The 16,235-nt window shown below is 46.9% G+C and overlaps 1 protein-coding gene across 1 annotated transcript in view; it reads right to left on the bottom strand.

Moving 5' to 3' along the window:
* The window catches only part of LOC135539104 (glutamate receptor-interacting protein 2-like), a gene marked incomplete at both ends in the record, with an annotated part of 118,668 nt that extends 103,013 nt beyond the window's left edge, over window positions 1-15,655 (bottom strand). The window contains 1 exon segment of the mRNA XM_064964959.1: window positions 15,575-15,655. Coding sequence (XP_064821031.1) covers window positions 15,575-15,655 — 81 coding nt within the window.
* Between the last annotated feature and the right edge of the window lie 580 nt (window positions 15,656-16,235).

Below are 16,235 nucleotides of genomic sequence, written 5' to 3'. Positions count from 1 at the left end.
GACTGGCCACCCCACATAGCCTGGTACCTCTCTAGGTTTATTCCTAGGTCTTGGCCTTTCTAGGGAGTTTTTCCTAGCCACCGTGCTTCTACACCTGCATTGGTTGCTGTTTGGGGTTTTAGGCTGGGTTTCTGTACAGCACTTTGAGATATCAGCTGATGTATGAAGGGCTATATAAATACATTTGATTTGATTTGAACATCCCACGGAGCACCATTGAATCCATTATTAAAAAATTGAAATAATATATATATAAATATATAAATAACTTTGATTTGAGTTTCTGTCCATAGGAAGGGAGGAGCAGAACGGAGTTGTGATCTGATTTGCCGAAGGCAGGGAGGGCCTTAGTAGCAAACCCAATGGCAACAAACGAACACTGCAGGAAATGTGTTGATAAGACATCGGTTGCGTTTTCTTCAGATTTCCTTTATTAAAGTCCCCAACTACAATAAATACGCTTTTCAGTTTTCACAAAAAAGTCTAGTGTGGGTCCTTGATGGCCAAAGTTAATTCTGAGGTAATTTGTTTGTGAGTTATTCTGGGTTGGATGAACAAAAGGACTTGAGTTCCTGTATGTTACCACAATCACACCATGAGCAGTTAATCATGAAACATACAGTGCAAAATTATTCACCCCCCTTTGGCAGTTTTATTTATTTTATTATGATATAATTTTATTTTATATATTTTATTTATTTCATGAAATCCTCCCAAAATCGAATTAAATTACAGGTTGTAATGCAACAAAATAGGAAAAATGTGACGACTTTCGCAAGCCGCAGTACACCTCCGCCTTACTTCTTCTTCCCGGGAGAGTTCTTTACTTCTATCTGCACAATACACTGAGAACCCAGCTGGCTGTACGGACAAAGATAGTATATCCAGAGAGAGCCATGATATCTGGAAGGAGAGCATCGCCTTGAGTTCATATACATAACCCAGATTGAAACATGCCAAGCCTGGAATCGACAATGATAATTAACTCCATTTCATTATTGTTGAAGTGAAAAAATAGCAAACAAATGCAATGGAAAAGGAGTGATAGTCAGAGTGGATTCCAGTCTAACTAACAGTATAGCAGTGCTTCCCACAGTGTAGTCATCTTTCCAGTACATATGGTATAAGGGAGACAGCCTGTAGTTCCAGTATCTATGAGATACTCACCGTCTTCTAATCTAAATGCTGTAACTGTGACAAGGCATGCAATGTGACAGAGAAGGACTGAGGCAAAATGAAGCCTAATCACTCAACTGACTGGGTTCTAATGAGAACACAACATGACATGAGACCGAGGGGGAGAAATGGAAAGAATGAAATGCTCTAAATGATGTCCTGCATGGAAAACAACTCCAGGAAACCAAATGAGTTACTGTAGTAAATATTCTAAACTTAATTGTGTTTTTGTTGACATTGCCTGAAGCCTGTACTTTTCGTAATGTTGTTGGGGGGGAAGAAGAACAGGTGAATTCAAATGGAGAGAAACAACAAATCCACTATTTCTCCCAAATCTAAGAAAGATAGACTGATAAAGAGTCCTTTCAAACTGAGAGAAACGGAAACTAATTTCTCAAGTACCAATTCCTTCCATTTTCTGCATCCGTCACTCTCTGCCGTAACAATCTGAATTGGAAAAAGATTTCTGGGTTTCCAATAAATGAGATAAGGTGCTTTGGTGAGCAGCTGAACCCGACTATTCTGTATATCCCTGTTGTAAATCTCTGAAATGGAGGAGCATCATCTTCGTGTTCCTTTCAGCAGCCATTTTTCCTATGGAAACTATATAATGTCACCGTAGCAACTTCTATACAACTGCCTGGAAAACAATGGCAGTTGATACTGCCTGGACTATCCTGGCTAAATAAAGTGTATCAGCCTCAGTGTACTAACCTCAATACAACCACAGTATACCCTCAGTGGCCAGTTTGCCCCCAGAACAGCCTGAATTCTTCGGGGAGAGGCACTCAATCGTCGCTCAATTGGTATCAAGGAACTAAACGTGCGCCAGGAAAACATTTGCCACATAATTACTCCACCGCCACCAGCCTGTACCGTTGAAACCAGGCAGGATGGGGCCATGGACTCATGCTGTTTACACCAAATCCTGACTAGCATGACGCAAAAGGAACCGGGATTCGTCGGACCAGGCAATGTTTTCCCACTTTTCAATTGTCCGGTGTTGGTGATGGGGGGCCCACTGGAGTCACTTCTTATTGTTTTTAACTGATAGGAGTGGAACCTGGTGTCGTCAGCTGCAAAAGCCCATCTGTGACATTCTCCTTCAACCTCTCATTAACGAGTTGTTTTCACCCACAGGACTGCAGCTGACTGGATGTTTGTTTGTCGCACCCTTCTCTGTAAACCCTCGACACTGTCGTGCGTGAAAAGCCCAGGAGGCCTGCTGTTTCTGAGACACTGTCGTGCGTGAAAGCCCAGGAGGCCAGCTGTTTCTGAGATACTGTCGTACGTGAAAAGCCAAGGAGGCCCGCTGTTTCTGAGACACTGTCGTGCGTGAAAAGCCCAGGAGGCCCGCTGTTTCTGAGACACTGTCGTGCGTGAAAAGCCCAGGAGGCCAGCTGTTTCTGAGACACTGTCGTGCGTGAAAAGCCCAGGAGGCCCGCTGTTTCTGAGACACTGTCGTGCGTGAAAAGCCCAGGAGGCCAGCTGTTTCTGAGACACTGTCGTGCGTGAAAAGCCCAGAAGGCCAGCTGTTTCTGAGACACTGTCCTGTGTGAAAAGCCCAGGAGGCCAGCTGTTTCTGAGACACTGTCGTGCGCGAAAAGCCCAGGAGGCCAGCTGTTTCTGAGATACTGTCGTACGTGAAAAGCCCAGGAGGCCCGCTGTTTCTGAGACACTGTCGTACGTGAAAAGCCCAGGAGGCCAGCTGTTTCTGAGACACTGTCGTGCGTGAAAAGCCCAGGAGGCCAGCTGTTTCTGAGACACTGTCGTGTGTGAAAAGCCCAGGAGGCCAGCCGTTTCTGAGACACTGTCGTGCGTGAAAAGCCCAGGAGGCCAGCTGTTTCTGAGACACTGTCGTGCGCGAAAAGCCCAGGAGGCCAGCTGTTTCTGAGATACTGTCGTGCGTGAAAAGCCCAGGAGGCCAGCTGTTTCTGAGACACTGTCGTGCGTGAAAAGCCCAGGAGGCAAGCTGTTTCTGAGACACTGTCGTGCGTGAAAAGCCCAGGAGGCCAGCTGTTTCTGAGACACTGTCGTGCGTGAAAAGCCCAGGAGGCCCGCTGTTTCTGAGACACTGTCGTGCGTGAAAAGCCCAGGAGGCCAGCTGTTTCTGAGATACTGTCGTGCGTGAAAAGCCCAGGAGGCCAGCTGTTTCTGAGACACAGTCGTGTGTGAAAAGCCCAGGAGGCCAGCTGTTTCTGAGGCACTGTCGTGCGTGAAAAGCCCAGGAGGCCAGCTGTTTCTGAGATACTGTCGTGCGTGAAAAGCCCAGGAGGCCCGCTGTTTCTGAGACACTGTCGTGCGTGAAAAGCCCAGGAGGCCAGCTGTTTCTGAGACACTGTCGTGCGGGAAAAGCCCAGGAGGCCAGCTGTTTCTGAGACACTGTCGTGCGTGAAAAGCCCAGGAGGCCAGCTGTTTCTGAGACACTGTCGTGCTTGAAAAGCCCAGGAGGCCAGCTGTTTCTGAGACACTGTCGTGCGTGAAAAGCCCAGGAGGCCCGCTGTTTCTGAGACACTGTCGTGCGTGAAAAGCCCAGGAGGCCAGCTGTTTCTGAGACACTGTCATGCGTGAAAAGCCCAGGAGGCCAGCTGTTTCTGATACACTGGAACTGGCGAGCCTGGCATCGACGATCATACGTTCAAAGACGCTTAGGTCACTCGTTGTGCCCCATCTAACCTTCAATCTAACAGTAACTGAATGCCTCGATGCCTGTCTGCCTGCTTTATACAGCAAGCCACGGCCACGTGACTTCACTGTCTGGAGGAACAAACCACGTTCATGATGGGGTGGTGTACCTAAAAAAACTGGCCTCACTGAGTGTAAACCTCAATAAAACAGATTTATTTGTCCAAATCAGATTATCACCTCAATAGTCCCAGAGATGTGTATCTGATGGAACTATATGCCACCTGAACCGCGTTCACATGTAAATATGTCACAAAGGCAGGGGGCTCTAAATTAACACTTATCATTGGCAGCACTGGTGCTCCCAACTTCAAAAAGTTAGGACCACCAAATGAAATCTAGGAGCACCACCAGATACTGCCTATATTGACCCTATATGAATTCTAGCTACTTTATATGAAGCAAAATGTTGTTCTCTAGAAACTAACACGTACCAATGTAAATACATTAATTAAAAGCTAAAATGTTAATAAATACATTAACAGGAATACCGGGAAAATTGACATTCCTAAAAAAGGGACACATTTCTCAGCATGGATTTGTCTCATTTTTAACAGTATCACCTCAATGTTTAGTCACACTTGGTGTTACACTGTGAGAGGAGATGGTGTTCTGCATGGTGTTTAAAGTGGAACTGACAGCTACGTGAAATCGTATAGAAATCTGTTCATATACACCCCCAGGAAGAACGTGACGTATTTGTTTGCATTTTTTTTGACAAGCGAGCACTTAGATATGGATATTTTCACGTTTTCATATTTCTGTCGAATGTTTGGGAATGACGTGGAGTTACGTTTACTAAGGCATTTGGGAAAATTCTATAATAAATAAATAGAGTGGGAAAATAAACCCTAATGCAAATGTGTCAGTGTTGTCCAGGACTCGAGACAGAATGGTGCGTCACAGCCAATCAGAGCTACAGTAGGCCTATAAGTCATTTGCCACACGGGCCTTCCATCTTTCACTTTGGCAGTAGCAACAGTGGGACCCCGAGCGGTCCCCAGGACAGAGTTTGGGAAATACTGAGAAACTCTCTCAAACTTTTCCAGCTCGTTGGCCGTCATAATTGCACTGATAAACGATGGGGAATAGTAGGCTGCTCGTCCTTCTGCAGCTTGCCTGCCAAAGCATGCTTGTCCCAACCAACATTTTGACAACTGAATGGGATCTGCCTGCCCGCCCATTCGATTGACAACTAAGAGATATGTTAACTGTGGATAACAATCGAACTGCCTGCCCGCCCATTTGATTGATTGTAACGGTTTTGAGTTGAAGGAGAGGCGGACCAAAATGCAGTGTGGTTTCTATTCATGGTTCTTTAATAAAGACTCTACACATGAACAGACTAACAAAACAAGAACCGTGAAAACCTAAACAGCCCTATCTGGTGCAAACACAGAGACAGGAACAATCACCCACAAAACCCAACACCAAACAGGCTACCTAAATATGGTTCCCAATCAGAGACAATGACTAACACCTGCCAACTAGACATGTAACATATAATGCCCACTCAGCTCACACTCAGCTCACACCCTGACCAACTAAAACATAGAAACATACAAAGCAAACTATGGTCAGGGTGTGATATTGATACCAAATACATTTGATTGACAACTAAGAGGTATGTTAACTGTGGATAACAGTCGTTCAAGTTCAGCGTAGCTTCCCGCACATGCGGACCAAACAAGCTGTACAAACAATACGGAAACGACACAGGATGTCTTACTTAGTTGAGGTGGTTTCAGGATGTCTTACTTAGTTGAGGTGGTTTCAGGATGTCTTCCTTAGTTGAGGTGGTTTCAGGATGTCTTACTTAGTTGAGGTGGTTTCAGGATGTCTTACTTAGTTGAGGTGGTTTCAGGATGTCTTACTATGGTCCTAAATGGCACCCTATGTCGTACATAATTTTTGATTGAGGCTCTGGTCAAAAGTAGTGCACTACAAAGGAAAAAGGGTGCCATTTGGGAAACAACTAGAGTTTTAAACTGTGGATATGGTCTCTTTACGTTCTTCTATGGGCTTCAGTTTCAAACACCAGTGGTTTGTCTGCAGCGTTCAGATCTCCCCACCATCCATGTATACAGGTAAGAGTCTAGCTACATTTTCAGACATTATATATTTCCATTTTTTTTCAGAAAGTCATTTTCGTTGGAAGTGAAAGTGTTCTGTTAGCTAGCTAGCGAACGTTACGTATGCGATCTGTGTAGTAATATTATTTGTATCTCAGAAATACATCTGCATTTCTTGTTATAGCCTAATGTTAGCTAGCTATCTAACACTGAACCTAGTTGTTTAGCTTTAGCTACCTGCAGGTTCATACTACAGCATTTCCTGCATGGTGGCTAGCTATGACACTGCTGAACGCTGCTGAATAGGTGTAGACAAAGAAGAGGTCTCCGGTAGTTGTACCAAAACATTCAAGGGACATTTTCTCAAAAGTGGGGTTACAAGTATATAAACTTTCAGAAGCATAAAAACTGTCTCAATGTTCCTCAACTGTATGATATATCATTTTGTAGCTCTGAGTCTCTACTGTTATCCAATGTAAAAAAACACAATTTCAAATTTTGCAACATCAGACCGAATCGAGGTGGTCGATCTGTTTGTATCATATCTGCAAAATAGCCAGTTCCACTTCAAACATATACTCATCACCACACTGTAATTAAAGGAGCTATGTTCTGCATGGTATTTAAACATACAGTAACAATTAGTTTCGTCAGACGGTGATTGTCAAGCAAATAAGTGTCTGTCTCACGGTAATTGACCGTTAATGAACATAAACACATTTAGCATCTCCTGGCTTCCACACACAGCCTACAAGCCACTGGTGCAGACCTTAGGAACATCTACATTTTATCCATGTAAATCCATGTCATTTAGCCTACATCTTCACAATAAATCCATTATTTATTTAGATAGGTCTAAAGAAGAATGGTGTGAGGAAAATGTAGTATATTTCAGAACAGAATAGCATACTCTGAGTTGTCCTTATGTTAGGCCCTGATCTGGCTATGCCATATGGCTGTGGGCTACACTAGTTCATTTAGCAGACAAGATTTGCTTAGAATTCCGTGGCATTATTTTATATTATTTTTATTATTTTATATTATTTTATAGAATACAATTGAACAAAGGTGAATAAAATAGAATGTATATTTTCTCCAAATGATTTGAGGAGTGCGCACATGTGGCTATTCTGTGTTGAGCGGTATTCTTATATGCTTAATTTAGAGTTATTAATATAACTTTAGTAGTTCTACAAACCTTAGGTTATATGTTTTGATTTGTAATACATTGTAAGGCAGTATGATGCGACTAATGATGATTTGAAAAAGTAACTAGAAAGGCATGAGCTCAGCTTTGTTTTTTCTGCGCAGGCTCTACACTATTCATCAGTCTCTCATTCACAATTTGATGGAGTCTCCAGTCTGCCCAGCACCGCCTGAGCTGTCCGTCTACCCAGCGCCGCCTGAGCTGTCCGTCTGGCCTGAGCTGTCCGTCTGCCCAGCGCCGCCTGAGATGTCCGTCTGCCCTGAGCTGTCCGTCTGCCCAGCGCCGCCTGAGATGTCCGTCTGCCCAGCGCCGCTAGAGTCTCCGTCTGGCCAGAGCCGCCAGTGAGCCAGGATCCTCCAGAGCCGCTAGTCAGCCAGGATCCTCCAGAGCCGCCATTTACCAGGGTCAGCCAGGAGCTGCCAGAGTCGTCAACCAGCCTGAGCTACCCCTCAGTCCTGAGCTACCCCTCAGTCCTGAGCTGCCCTCAGTCCTGAGCTGCCCCTCAGTCCTGAGCTGCCCCTCAGTACGGAGCTGCCCCTCATTACGGAGCTGCCCCTCAGTACGGAGCTGCCCCTCAGTCCAGTGGGGCCCTTTGTTAGGGTTCCTAGGCCAAGGTCGGCGGTGAGGGTTGCCACTCAAAGGACGCTAAGGAGGTGGACTAAGACAATGATGGAGTGGGGTCCACGTCCAGCGCCAGAGCCGCCACCGCGGACAGATGCCCACCCACACCCTCCCCTATAGGTTTAGGTTGTGCGGTTAGAGTCTGCACCTTGGGGGAGGGGGGTGCTGTGTCACGTTCTTACCATAGTTCTTGTGTGTTTTCCTTGTTTTAGTGTTCCGGGTTGGAGCGAGCGGTCGCATCTACACTTCGGTCCGCAGGTAGTATAACTTTTCATTACATTTCATTATAGTACAACGGTTTGATTTGTCTAATCTTAGCAATTTCTTCTTAGCTAGCAACATAGCCGTCTTTGTATCAAAGATAATTGCATAATTATCGTATTTCGTCGTCCCTAACGTATCTGCCCAGCAGCTAGCTAACATCCACTGTCCACCAGCACTGTAGAAACTATTCACTCAACTGAACGACTCGATTAGCGTAGTGTCAGCTAGCTACATAGTTGTCTTCGCTGTCTTCGTATCCAAGATAATTTGTGTAGTTTAGAGTGTGTAGACTTAGAGTGATTATCTTAATTTACCGAGGTTAGCTAGCCAGCTATTTGTCATCCTTAACGTAGGAGATGCTGCTAGCTAGCTAGCCAACCTCTACCGAATTGAACTTCAACTACCCGGTCAACATTCCGCGTCGCTCCACAGGTAGTATCACATTTTCATTTCACTTCATTACAGTACAACGGTTTGATTTGTTTGATCGTAGCTAGCCAGCTACATAGCCGTCTTTGTATCTAAGACAATTGTGTAGTCTAGAGCGATTTTCTAGGTTAGCTGGCCAGCTATTGTCGTTCTTTTAACGTAGCTAGCCAGCTAGCCCCCCGAATAGCAGCACTGTAGAAACTATTACAGTACAACGGTTTGATTTGTTTGATCGTAGCTAGCTAGCTACATAGCCGTCTTTGTATCTAAGACAATTGTGTAGCCTAGAGCGATTTTCTAGGTTAGCTAGCCAGCTATTATCGTTCTTTTAAGGTAACGTAACGCAATCAACCTGCTAGCTAGCCAGCTAGCCCCCGAATAGCAGCACTGTAGAAACTATTACACTCGACGGAACGACTTGATTAGTGTAGTGTCAACATCGCAGCCACTACCAGCTAGCCTACAAAGTCAACAACGCAGCCACTGCCAGCTAGCCTACTCCAGCAGTACTGTATCATTTTAATCATTTTAGTCAATAAGATTCTTGCTACGTAAGCTTAACTTTCTGAACATTCGAGACGTGTAGTCCACTTGTCATTCCAATCTCCTTTGCATTAGCGTAGCCTCTTCTGTAGCCTGTCAACTATGTGTCTATCTATCCCTGTTCTCTCCTCTCTGCACAGACCATACAAACGCTCCACACCGCGTGGCCGCGGCCACCCTAATCTGGTGGTCCCAGCGTGCACGACCCACGTGGAGTTCCAGGTCTCCGGTAGCCTCTGGAACTGCCGATCTGCGGCCAACAAGGCAGAGTTCATCTCAGCCTATGCCTCCCTCCAGTCCTCGACTTCTTGGCACTGACGGAAACATGGATCACCACAGATAACACTGCTACTCCTACTGCTCTCTCTTCGTCCGCCCACGTGTTCTCGCACACCCCGAGAGCTTCTGGTCAGCGGGGTGGTGGCACCGGGATCCTCATCTCTTCCAAGTGCTCATTCTCTCTCTCCCCTTACCCATCTGTCTATCGCCTCCTTTGAATTCCATGCTGTCACAGTTACCAGCCCTTTCAAGCTTAACATCCTTATCATTTATCGCCCTCCAGGTTCCTCGGAGAGTTCATCAATGAGCTTGATGCCTTGATAAGCTCCTTTCCTGAGGACGGCTCACCTCTCACAGTCCTGGGCGACTTTAACCTCCCCACGTCTACCTTTGACTCATTCCTCTCTGCCTCCTTCTTTCCACTCCTCTCCTCTTTGACCTCACCCTCTCACCTTCCCCCTACTCACAAGGCAGGCAATACGCTCGACCTCATCTTTACTAGATGCTGTTCTTCCACTAACCTCATTGCAACTCCCTCCAAGTCTCCGACCACTACCTTGTATCCTTTTCCCTCTCGCTCTCATCCAACACTTCCCACACTGCCCCTACTCGGATGGTATCGCGCCGTCCCAACCTTCGCTCTCTCTCCCCCGCTACTCTCTCCTCTTCCATCCTATCATCTCTTCCCTCTGCTCATACCTTCTCCAACCTATCTCCTGATTCTGCCTCCTCAACCCTCCTCTCTTCCCTTTCTGCATCCTTTGACTCTCTATGTCCCCTATCCTCCAGGCCGGCTCGGTCCTCCCCTCCCGCTCCGTGGCTCGATGACTCATTGCGAGCTCACAGAACAGAGCTCCGGGCAGCCGAGCGGAAATGGAGGAGAACCCGCCCCTGCGGACCTGGCATCCTTTCACTCCCTCCTCTCTACATTTTCCTCCTCTGTCTCTGCTGCTAAAGCCACTTTCTACCACTCTAAATTCCAAGCATCTGCCTCTAACCCTAGGAAGCTCTTTGCCACCTTCTCCTCCCTCCTGAATCCTCCTCCCCCTCCCCCCTCCTCCCTCTCTGCAGATGACTTCGTCAACCATTTTGAAAAGAAGGTCGACGACATCCGATCCTCGTTTGCTAAGTCAAACGACACCGCTGGTTCTGCTCACACTGCCCTACCCTGTGCTCTGACCTCTTTCTCCCCTCTCTCTCCAGATGAAATCTCGCTTCCTGTGACGGCCGGCCGCCCAACAACCTGCCCGCTTGACCCTATCCCCTCTCTTCTCCAGACCATTTCCGGAGACCTTCTCCCTTACCTCACCTCGCTCATCAACTCATCCCTGACCGCTGGCTACGTCCCTTCCGTCTTCAAGAGAGCGAGAGTTGCACCCCTTCTGAAAAACCTACACTCGATCCCTCCGATGTCAACAACTACAGACCAGTATCCCTTCTTTCTTTTCTCTCCAAAACTCTTGAACGTGCCGTCCTTGGCCAGCTCTCCCGCTATCTCTCTCAGAATGACCTTCTTGATCCAAATCAGTCAGGTTTCAAGACTAGTCATTCAACTGAGACTGCTCTTCTCTGTATCACGGAGGCGCTCCGCACTGCTAAAGCTAACTCTCTCTCCTCTGCTCTCATCCTTCTAGACCTATCGCCTGCCTTCGATACTGTGAACCATCAGATCCTCCTCTCCACCCTCTCCGAGTTGGGCATCTCCGGCGGCCCACGCTTGATTGCGTCCTACCTGACAGGTCGCTCCTACCAGGTGGCGTGGCGAGAATCTGTCTCCTCGCCACGCGCTCTCACCACTGGTGTCCCCCAGGGCTCTGTTCTAGGCCCTCTCCTATTCTCGCTATACACCAAGTCACTTGGCTCTGTCATAACCTCACATGGTCTCTCCTATCATTGCTATGCAGACGACACACAATTAATCTTCTCCTTTCCCCTTCTGATGACCAGGTGGCGACCGCATCTCTGCATGTCTGGCAGACATATCAGTGTGGATGACGGATCACCACCTCAAGCTGAACCTCGGCAAGACGGAGCTGCTCTTCCTCCCGGGAAAGGACTGCCCGTTCCATGATCTCGCCATCACGGTTGACAACTCCATTGTGTCCTCCTCCCAGAGCGCTAAGAACCTTGGCGTGATCCTGGACAACACCCTGTCGTTCTCAACCAACATCATGGCGGTGGCCCGTTCCTGTAGGTTCATGCTCTACAACATCCGCAGAGTACGACCCTGCCTCACACAGGAAGCGGCGCAGGTCCTAATCCAGGCACTTGTCATCTCCCGTCTGGATTACTGCAACTCGCTGTTGGCTGGGCTCCCTGCCTGTGCCATTAAACCCCTACAACTCATCCAGAACGCCGCAGCCCGTCTGGTGTTCAACCTTCCCAAGTTCTCTCACGTCACCCCGCTCCTCCGCTCTCTCCACTGGCTTCCAGTTGAAGCTCGCATCCGCTACAAGACCATGGTGCTTGCCTACGGAGCTGTGAGGGGAACGGCACCGCAGTACCTCCAGGCTCTGATCAGGCCCTACACCCAAGCAAGGGCACTGCGTTCATCCACCTCTGGCCTGCTCGCCTCCCTACCACTGAGGAAGTACAGTTCCCGCTCAGCCCAGTCAAAACTGTTCGCTGCTCTGGCCCCCCAATGGTGGAACAAACTCCCTCACGACGCCAGGACAGCGGAGTCAATCACCACCTTCCGGAGACACCTGAAACCCCACCTCTTCAAGGAATACCTAGGATAGGATAAGTAATCCTTCTCACCCCCCTCCCCTTAATGATTTAGATGCACTATTGTAAAGTGGCTGTTCCACTGGATGTCAGAAGGTGAATTCACCAATTTGTAAGTCGCTCTGGATAAGAGCGTCTGCTAAATGACTTAAATGTAATGTAATGTAATGTAGTGTTGGTCAGGACGTGAGCTGGGTGGGCATTCTATGTTTTTTGTCTAATTTGTCTATTTCTATGTTTGGCCTGATGTGGTTCTCAATCAGATGCAGGTGTTGGTCATTGTCCCTGATTGGGAACCATATTTAGGCAGCCTGTTTTGTTTTGGGATTTGTGGGCGATTGTTTCCTGTCTCGGTGTTCTCTGCACCAGATAGGACTGTTTTCGGTTTTGCCACATTTATTGTTTTGTATGTTGAGTTTCTCGTATTAGAAAACACTTTCCACACTGCGCATTGGTCCTCCGATCCTTCTTGCCTCTCCTCTTCAGAGGAGGAGGAAAACCTTTACACTCGGGATACAGTCCGAATTTAATAACGGTGAAATGTTGAATTTGAGATGAAATTCTGTGTTGAAATACAAGCTGGTGCTAGTCTAGAGGACTCAATTTTAAATTACAATGTTTAGGGTGAACATTATACCTCTTCAAATATAACATCTTATGACATTCAGCACCGTTTTTTCTTTTATCATAAGGAGTTAGGTGGTATTTCTGTACAGCAGTCAATGTTTTAATTTCCTTTGTGTAGCTGGTGTATAGAGTCAGGCGCAGGACAGCAGATATGAGTAATCAACGTACTTTACTCAAAAATAAACCAAAATACAAAGCAACAATGCCAGCCCACAATAACGGACCAATGTACAATGAGCAATCACTCACAAACAAACATGGGGGAACTGATGGTTAAATAATGAACAAGTAATTTGCGGATTGAAACCAGGTGTGTAAGACAAAGACAAAACAAATGGAAAATGAGAAGTGGATCAGCGATGGCTAGAAGGCCGGTGACGTCGACCGCCGAACGCCACTCGAACAGGGAGAGGGACCGACTTCGGTGGAAATCGTGACACACGGCTTTGGAAGAACAGAACACAGTATTCTCACACAACTGCTGAAGAAAGAAGACCTGCTGTATGTTTGATTTCCTCCCCAGCAGGTCTTCTTTCTTCAGCAGTTGTGTGAGAATAAATACAGTGTTCCGTTCTTCCAGTGTTCTGACTTCCAACGAAGTCGGTCCCTCTCCATGTTCGAGTGGCGTTCGCGGTCGACGTCACCGGCCTTCTAGCCATCGACGATCCACTTTTCATTTTCCATTTGTTTTACACACCATTTGTCTTACACACCTGGTTTCAATCCCCAAATGACTTGTTCATCAAGCTTATTCCAGTTCTCATCGTAGAACGCTTTGCAATATGCACAGAAAATAAGAGGCGAAGCAGTGTGCACGGCCAGGGAGTATAAGCAGCAGAATACAGACCCCCATCATCGTCATCTACACACTTTAGTTAACACCCATCCAGGCCCAACCAGCAGGGAGAACCTTTAGTTTACACCCATCCAGGCCCAATCAGCAGGGATAACCTTTAGTTTACACCCATGCAGGCCCAACCAGCAGGGGAGAAACGTTTAGTTTACACCCATCCAGGCCCAACCAGCAGGGAGAAAATTTTAGTTTACACCAATCCAGGCCCAATCAGAAGGGAGAACCTTTAGTTTACACCAATCCAGGCCCAACCAGCAGGGAGAACATTTTAGTTTCCACCCATCCAGGCCCAATCAGCAGGGAGAACCTTTAGTTTCCACCCATCCAGGCCCAATCAGCAGGGATAACCTTTAGTTTCCACCAATCCAGGCCCAACCAGCAGGGAGAACATTTAGTTTACACCCATCCAGGCCCAATCAGCAGGGATAACCTTTAGTTTACACCCATCCAGGCCCAATCAGCAGGGATAACCTTTAGTTTACACCCATCCAGGCCCAACCAGCAGGGAGAACATTTAGTTTCCACCCATTCAGGCCCAATCAGCAGAGTGAACGCCTGACAGAGAGCAGAAACACCCAAATGACAGACGGCGAGAGAGATAGAGAGAGAAAGATAATGTGCTCTGTGATACTAGAACTTGGCATGGTGTGCAGGGCAGAAGCAAGCCATCCCTGCTAGGAGAGAGTGGGAACAGAGATATAGAGAGAGAGTGATACACAGTAAGAGATAGTAGAAGAAAGAAAGAGAACTGTGAAGAGCCTGAGATAGAGACCAGAGAGATAGACCACGGAGAAAGAGAGCTGTTGGATATAGACCAGAGAGATAGAGCAGAGAGAAAGAAACCAGAGAGATAGAGACAAGAGCAAAAGAGACCAGAGATAGACCAGAGAGATGTTGGATTTTTTTTATTTTTTTTTTACCTTTTATTTTACTGGGCAAGTCAGTTAAGAACAAATTCTTATTTTCAATGATGGCCTAGGAACAGTGGGTTAACTGCCTGTTCAGGGACAGCACGACAGCTTTTGTACCTTGTCAGCTCGGGGATTTGAACTTGCAACCTTTAGGTTACTAGTCCAATGCTCTAACCACTAGGCTACACTGCCGCCCCAATATATATATATATATATAGACCAGAGAGAAAGAGTCCAGACAGATAGAGCAGAGAGAGAGAGAGAGGAAGAGACCAGAGCGAAAGAGACCAGAGATAGACCAGAGAGATAGAGAGAGGCCAGAGACCAGAGAGAAAGAGAGCTGTTGGATATAGACCAGAGAGAAAGAGAACAGAGAGAGAGAGAGACCAGAGACAGACCAGAGAAAGACCAGAGAGAAATAGACCAGAGAGAGACCAGAGAGAGGAAGAGAACTGTGAGCTATGGAGAGCCAGCGAGAAAGATACCAGGGAGAGACCAGAGACATACCAGAGAGACCAGAGACATACCAGAGAGACCAGAGACATACCAGAGACATACCAGAGAGACCAGAGACATACCAGAGAGACCAGAGAGACCAGAGACATACCAGAGAGACCAGAGACATACCAGAAAGACCAGAAACATACCAGAGACAGACCAGAGACATACCAGAGAGACCAGAGACATACCAGAGAGACAAGAGACATACCAGAGAGACCAGAGACATCCCAGAGACATACCTGAGAGACCAGAGACATACCTGAGAGACCAGAGACATACCAGAGAGACCAGAGACATACCAGAGAGACCAGAGAGACCGGAGACATACCAGAGAGACCAGAGACATACCAGAGAGACCAGAGAGACCAGCGACATACCAGAGACATACCAGAGAGACCAGAGAGACCATAGACATACCAGAGAGACCAGAGAGACCGGAGACATACCAGAGAGACCAGAGACATACCAGAGAGACCAGAGAGACCGGAGACATACCAGAGAGACCAGAGACATACCAGAGAGACCAGAGAGACCAGCGACATACCAGAGAGACCATAGACATACCAGAGAGACCAGAGACATACCAGAGAGACCAGAGACATACCAGAGAGACCAGAGAGAGACCAGTGAGAGAGGCCTGAGATGAGCAGCCAGACAGTAAAGAAACTCAGTCGTGTACCTGGGATACTCTGTCTCCTGGAGGTCAGGGAATTGTCTGTCCCTTGTGAGTCCTTGTTCCCTTTAGAGTAAGGACCATCATCTGGAAGGAAGGGGGAGAAAACAGGGCTATTATAGGCCTGCGTCTCAGATAGCACCCTATTCCCTATGTAGTGCACTACTGTTGACCATGGCCCAACATAACCAATTCCAAATGTAGTGCACTACTTTTGACTGGAGTCCATCCTAATCCTGTGTAGTGCACTACTTTTTTAGCCCATCCTTGACTGCACTATTATGTAGTGCACTACATGAGGAATATCGTGCTTTTTGAGACACGGCTATTGAGAAGCAGGCTATCTACTGGCCCATTAGACTACATGGTGGTGACATGAGATAGACGGCCAGATGTCGAATCGTAGAGCACTATAGGTGCTGCTATTTCAACATCCTTGGGGTGAGAAATTGGGTTTATGGTATTATGATATTGAAGTAATGTATGATGTTGCCAGTACGGTGGTTGTTTCACATATTGGAAGTCTCCAGGATACCCAAATGCAAATTCTCTTCAGATTAAACCTCTGACACTACTCTCTTCAGATTAAAACCTCTGACACTACTTCAGATTAAACCTCTGACACTACTCTCTTCAGATTAAACCTCTGACACTACTCTCTTCAGAT

The sequence above is a fragment of the Oncorhynchus masou genome, unplaced genomic scaffold (genome assembly GCF_036934945.1).
Source record: "Oncorhynchus masou masou isolate Uvic2021 unplaced genomic scaffold, UVic_Omas_1.1 unplaced_scaffold_1637, whole genome shotgun sequence".
Lineage (NCBI taxonomy): Eukaryota > Metazoa > Chordata > Actinopteri > Salmoniformes > Salmonidae > Oncorhynchus > Oncorhynchus masou.
This window is presented reverse-complemented; position numbering and strand designations above follow the sequence as displayed.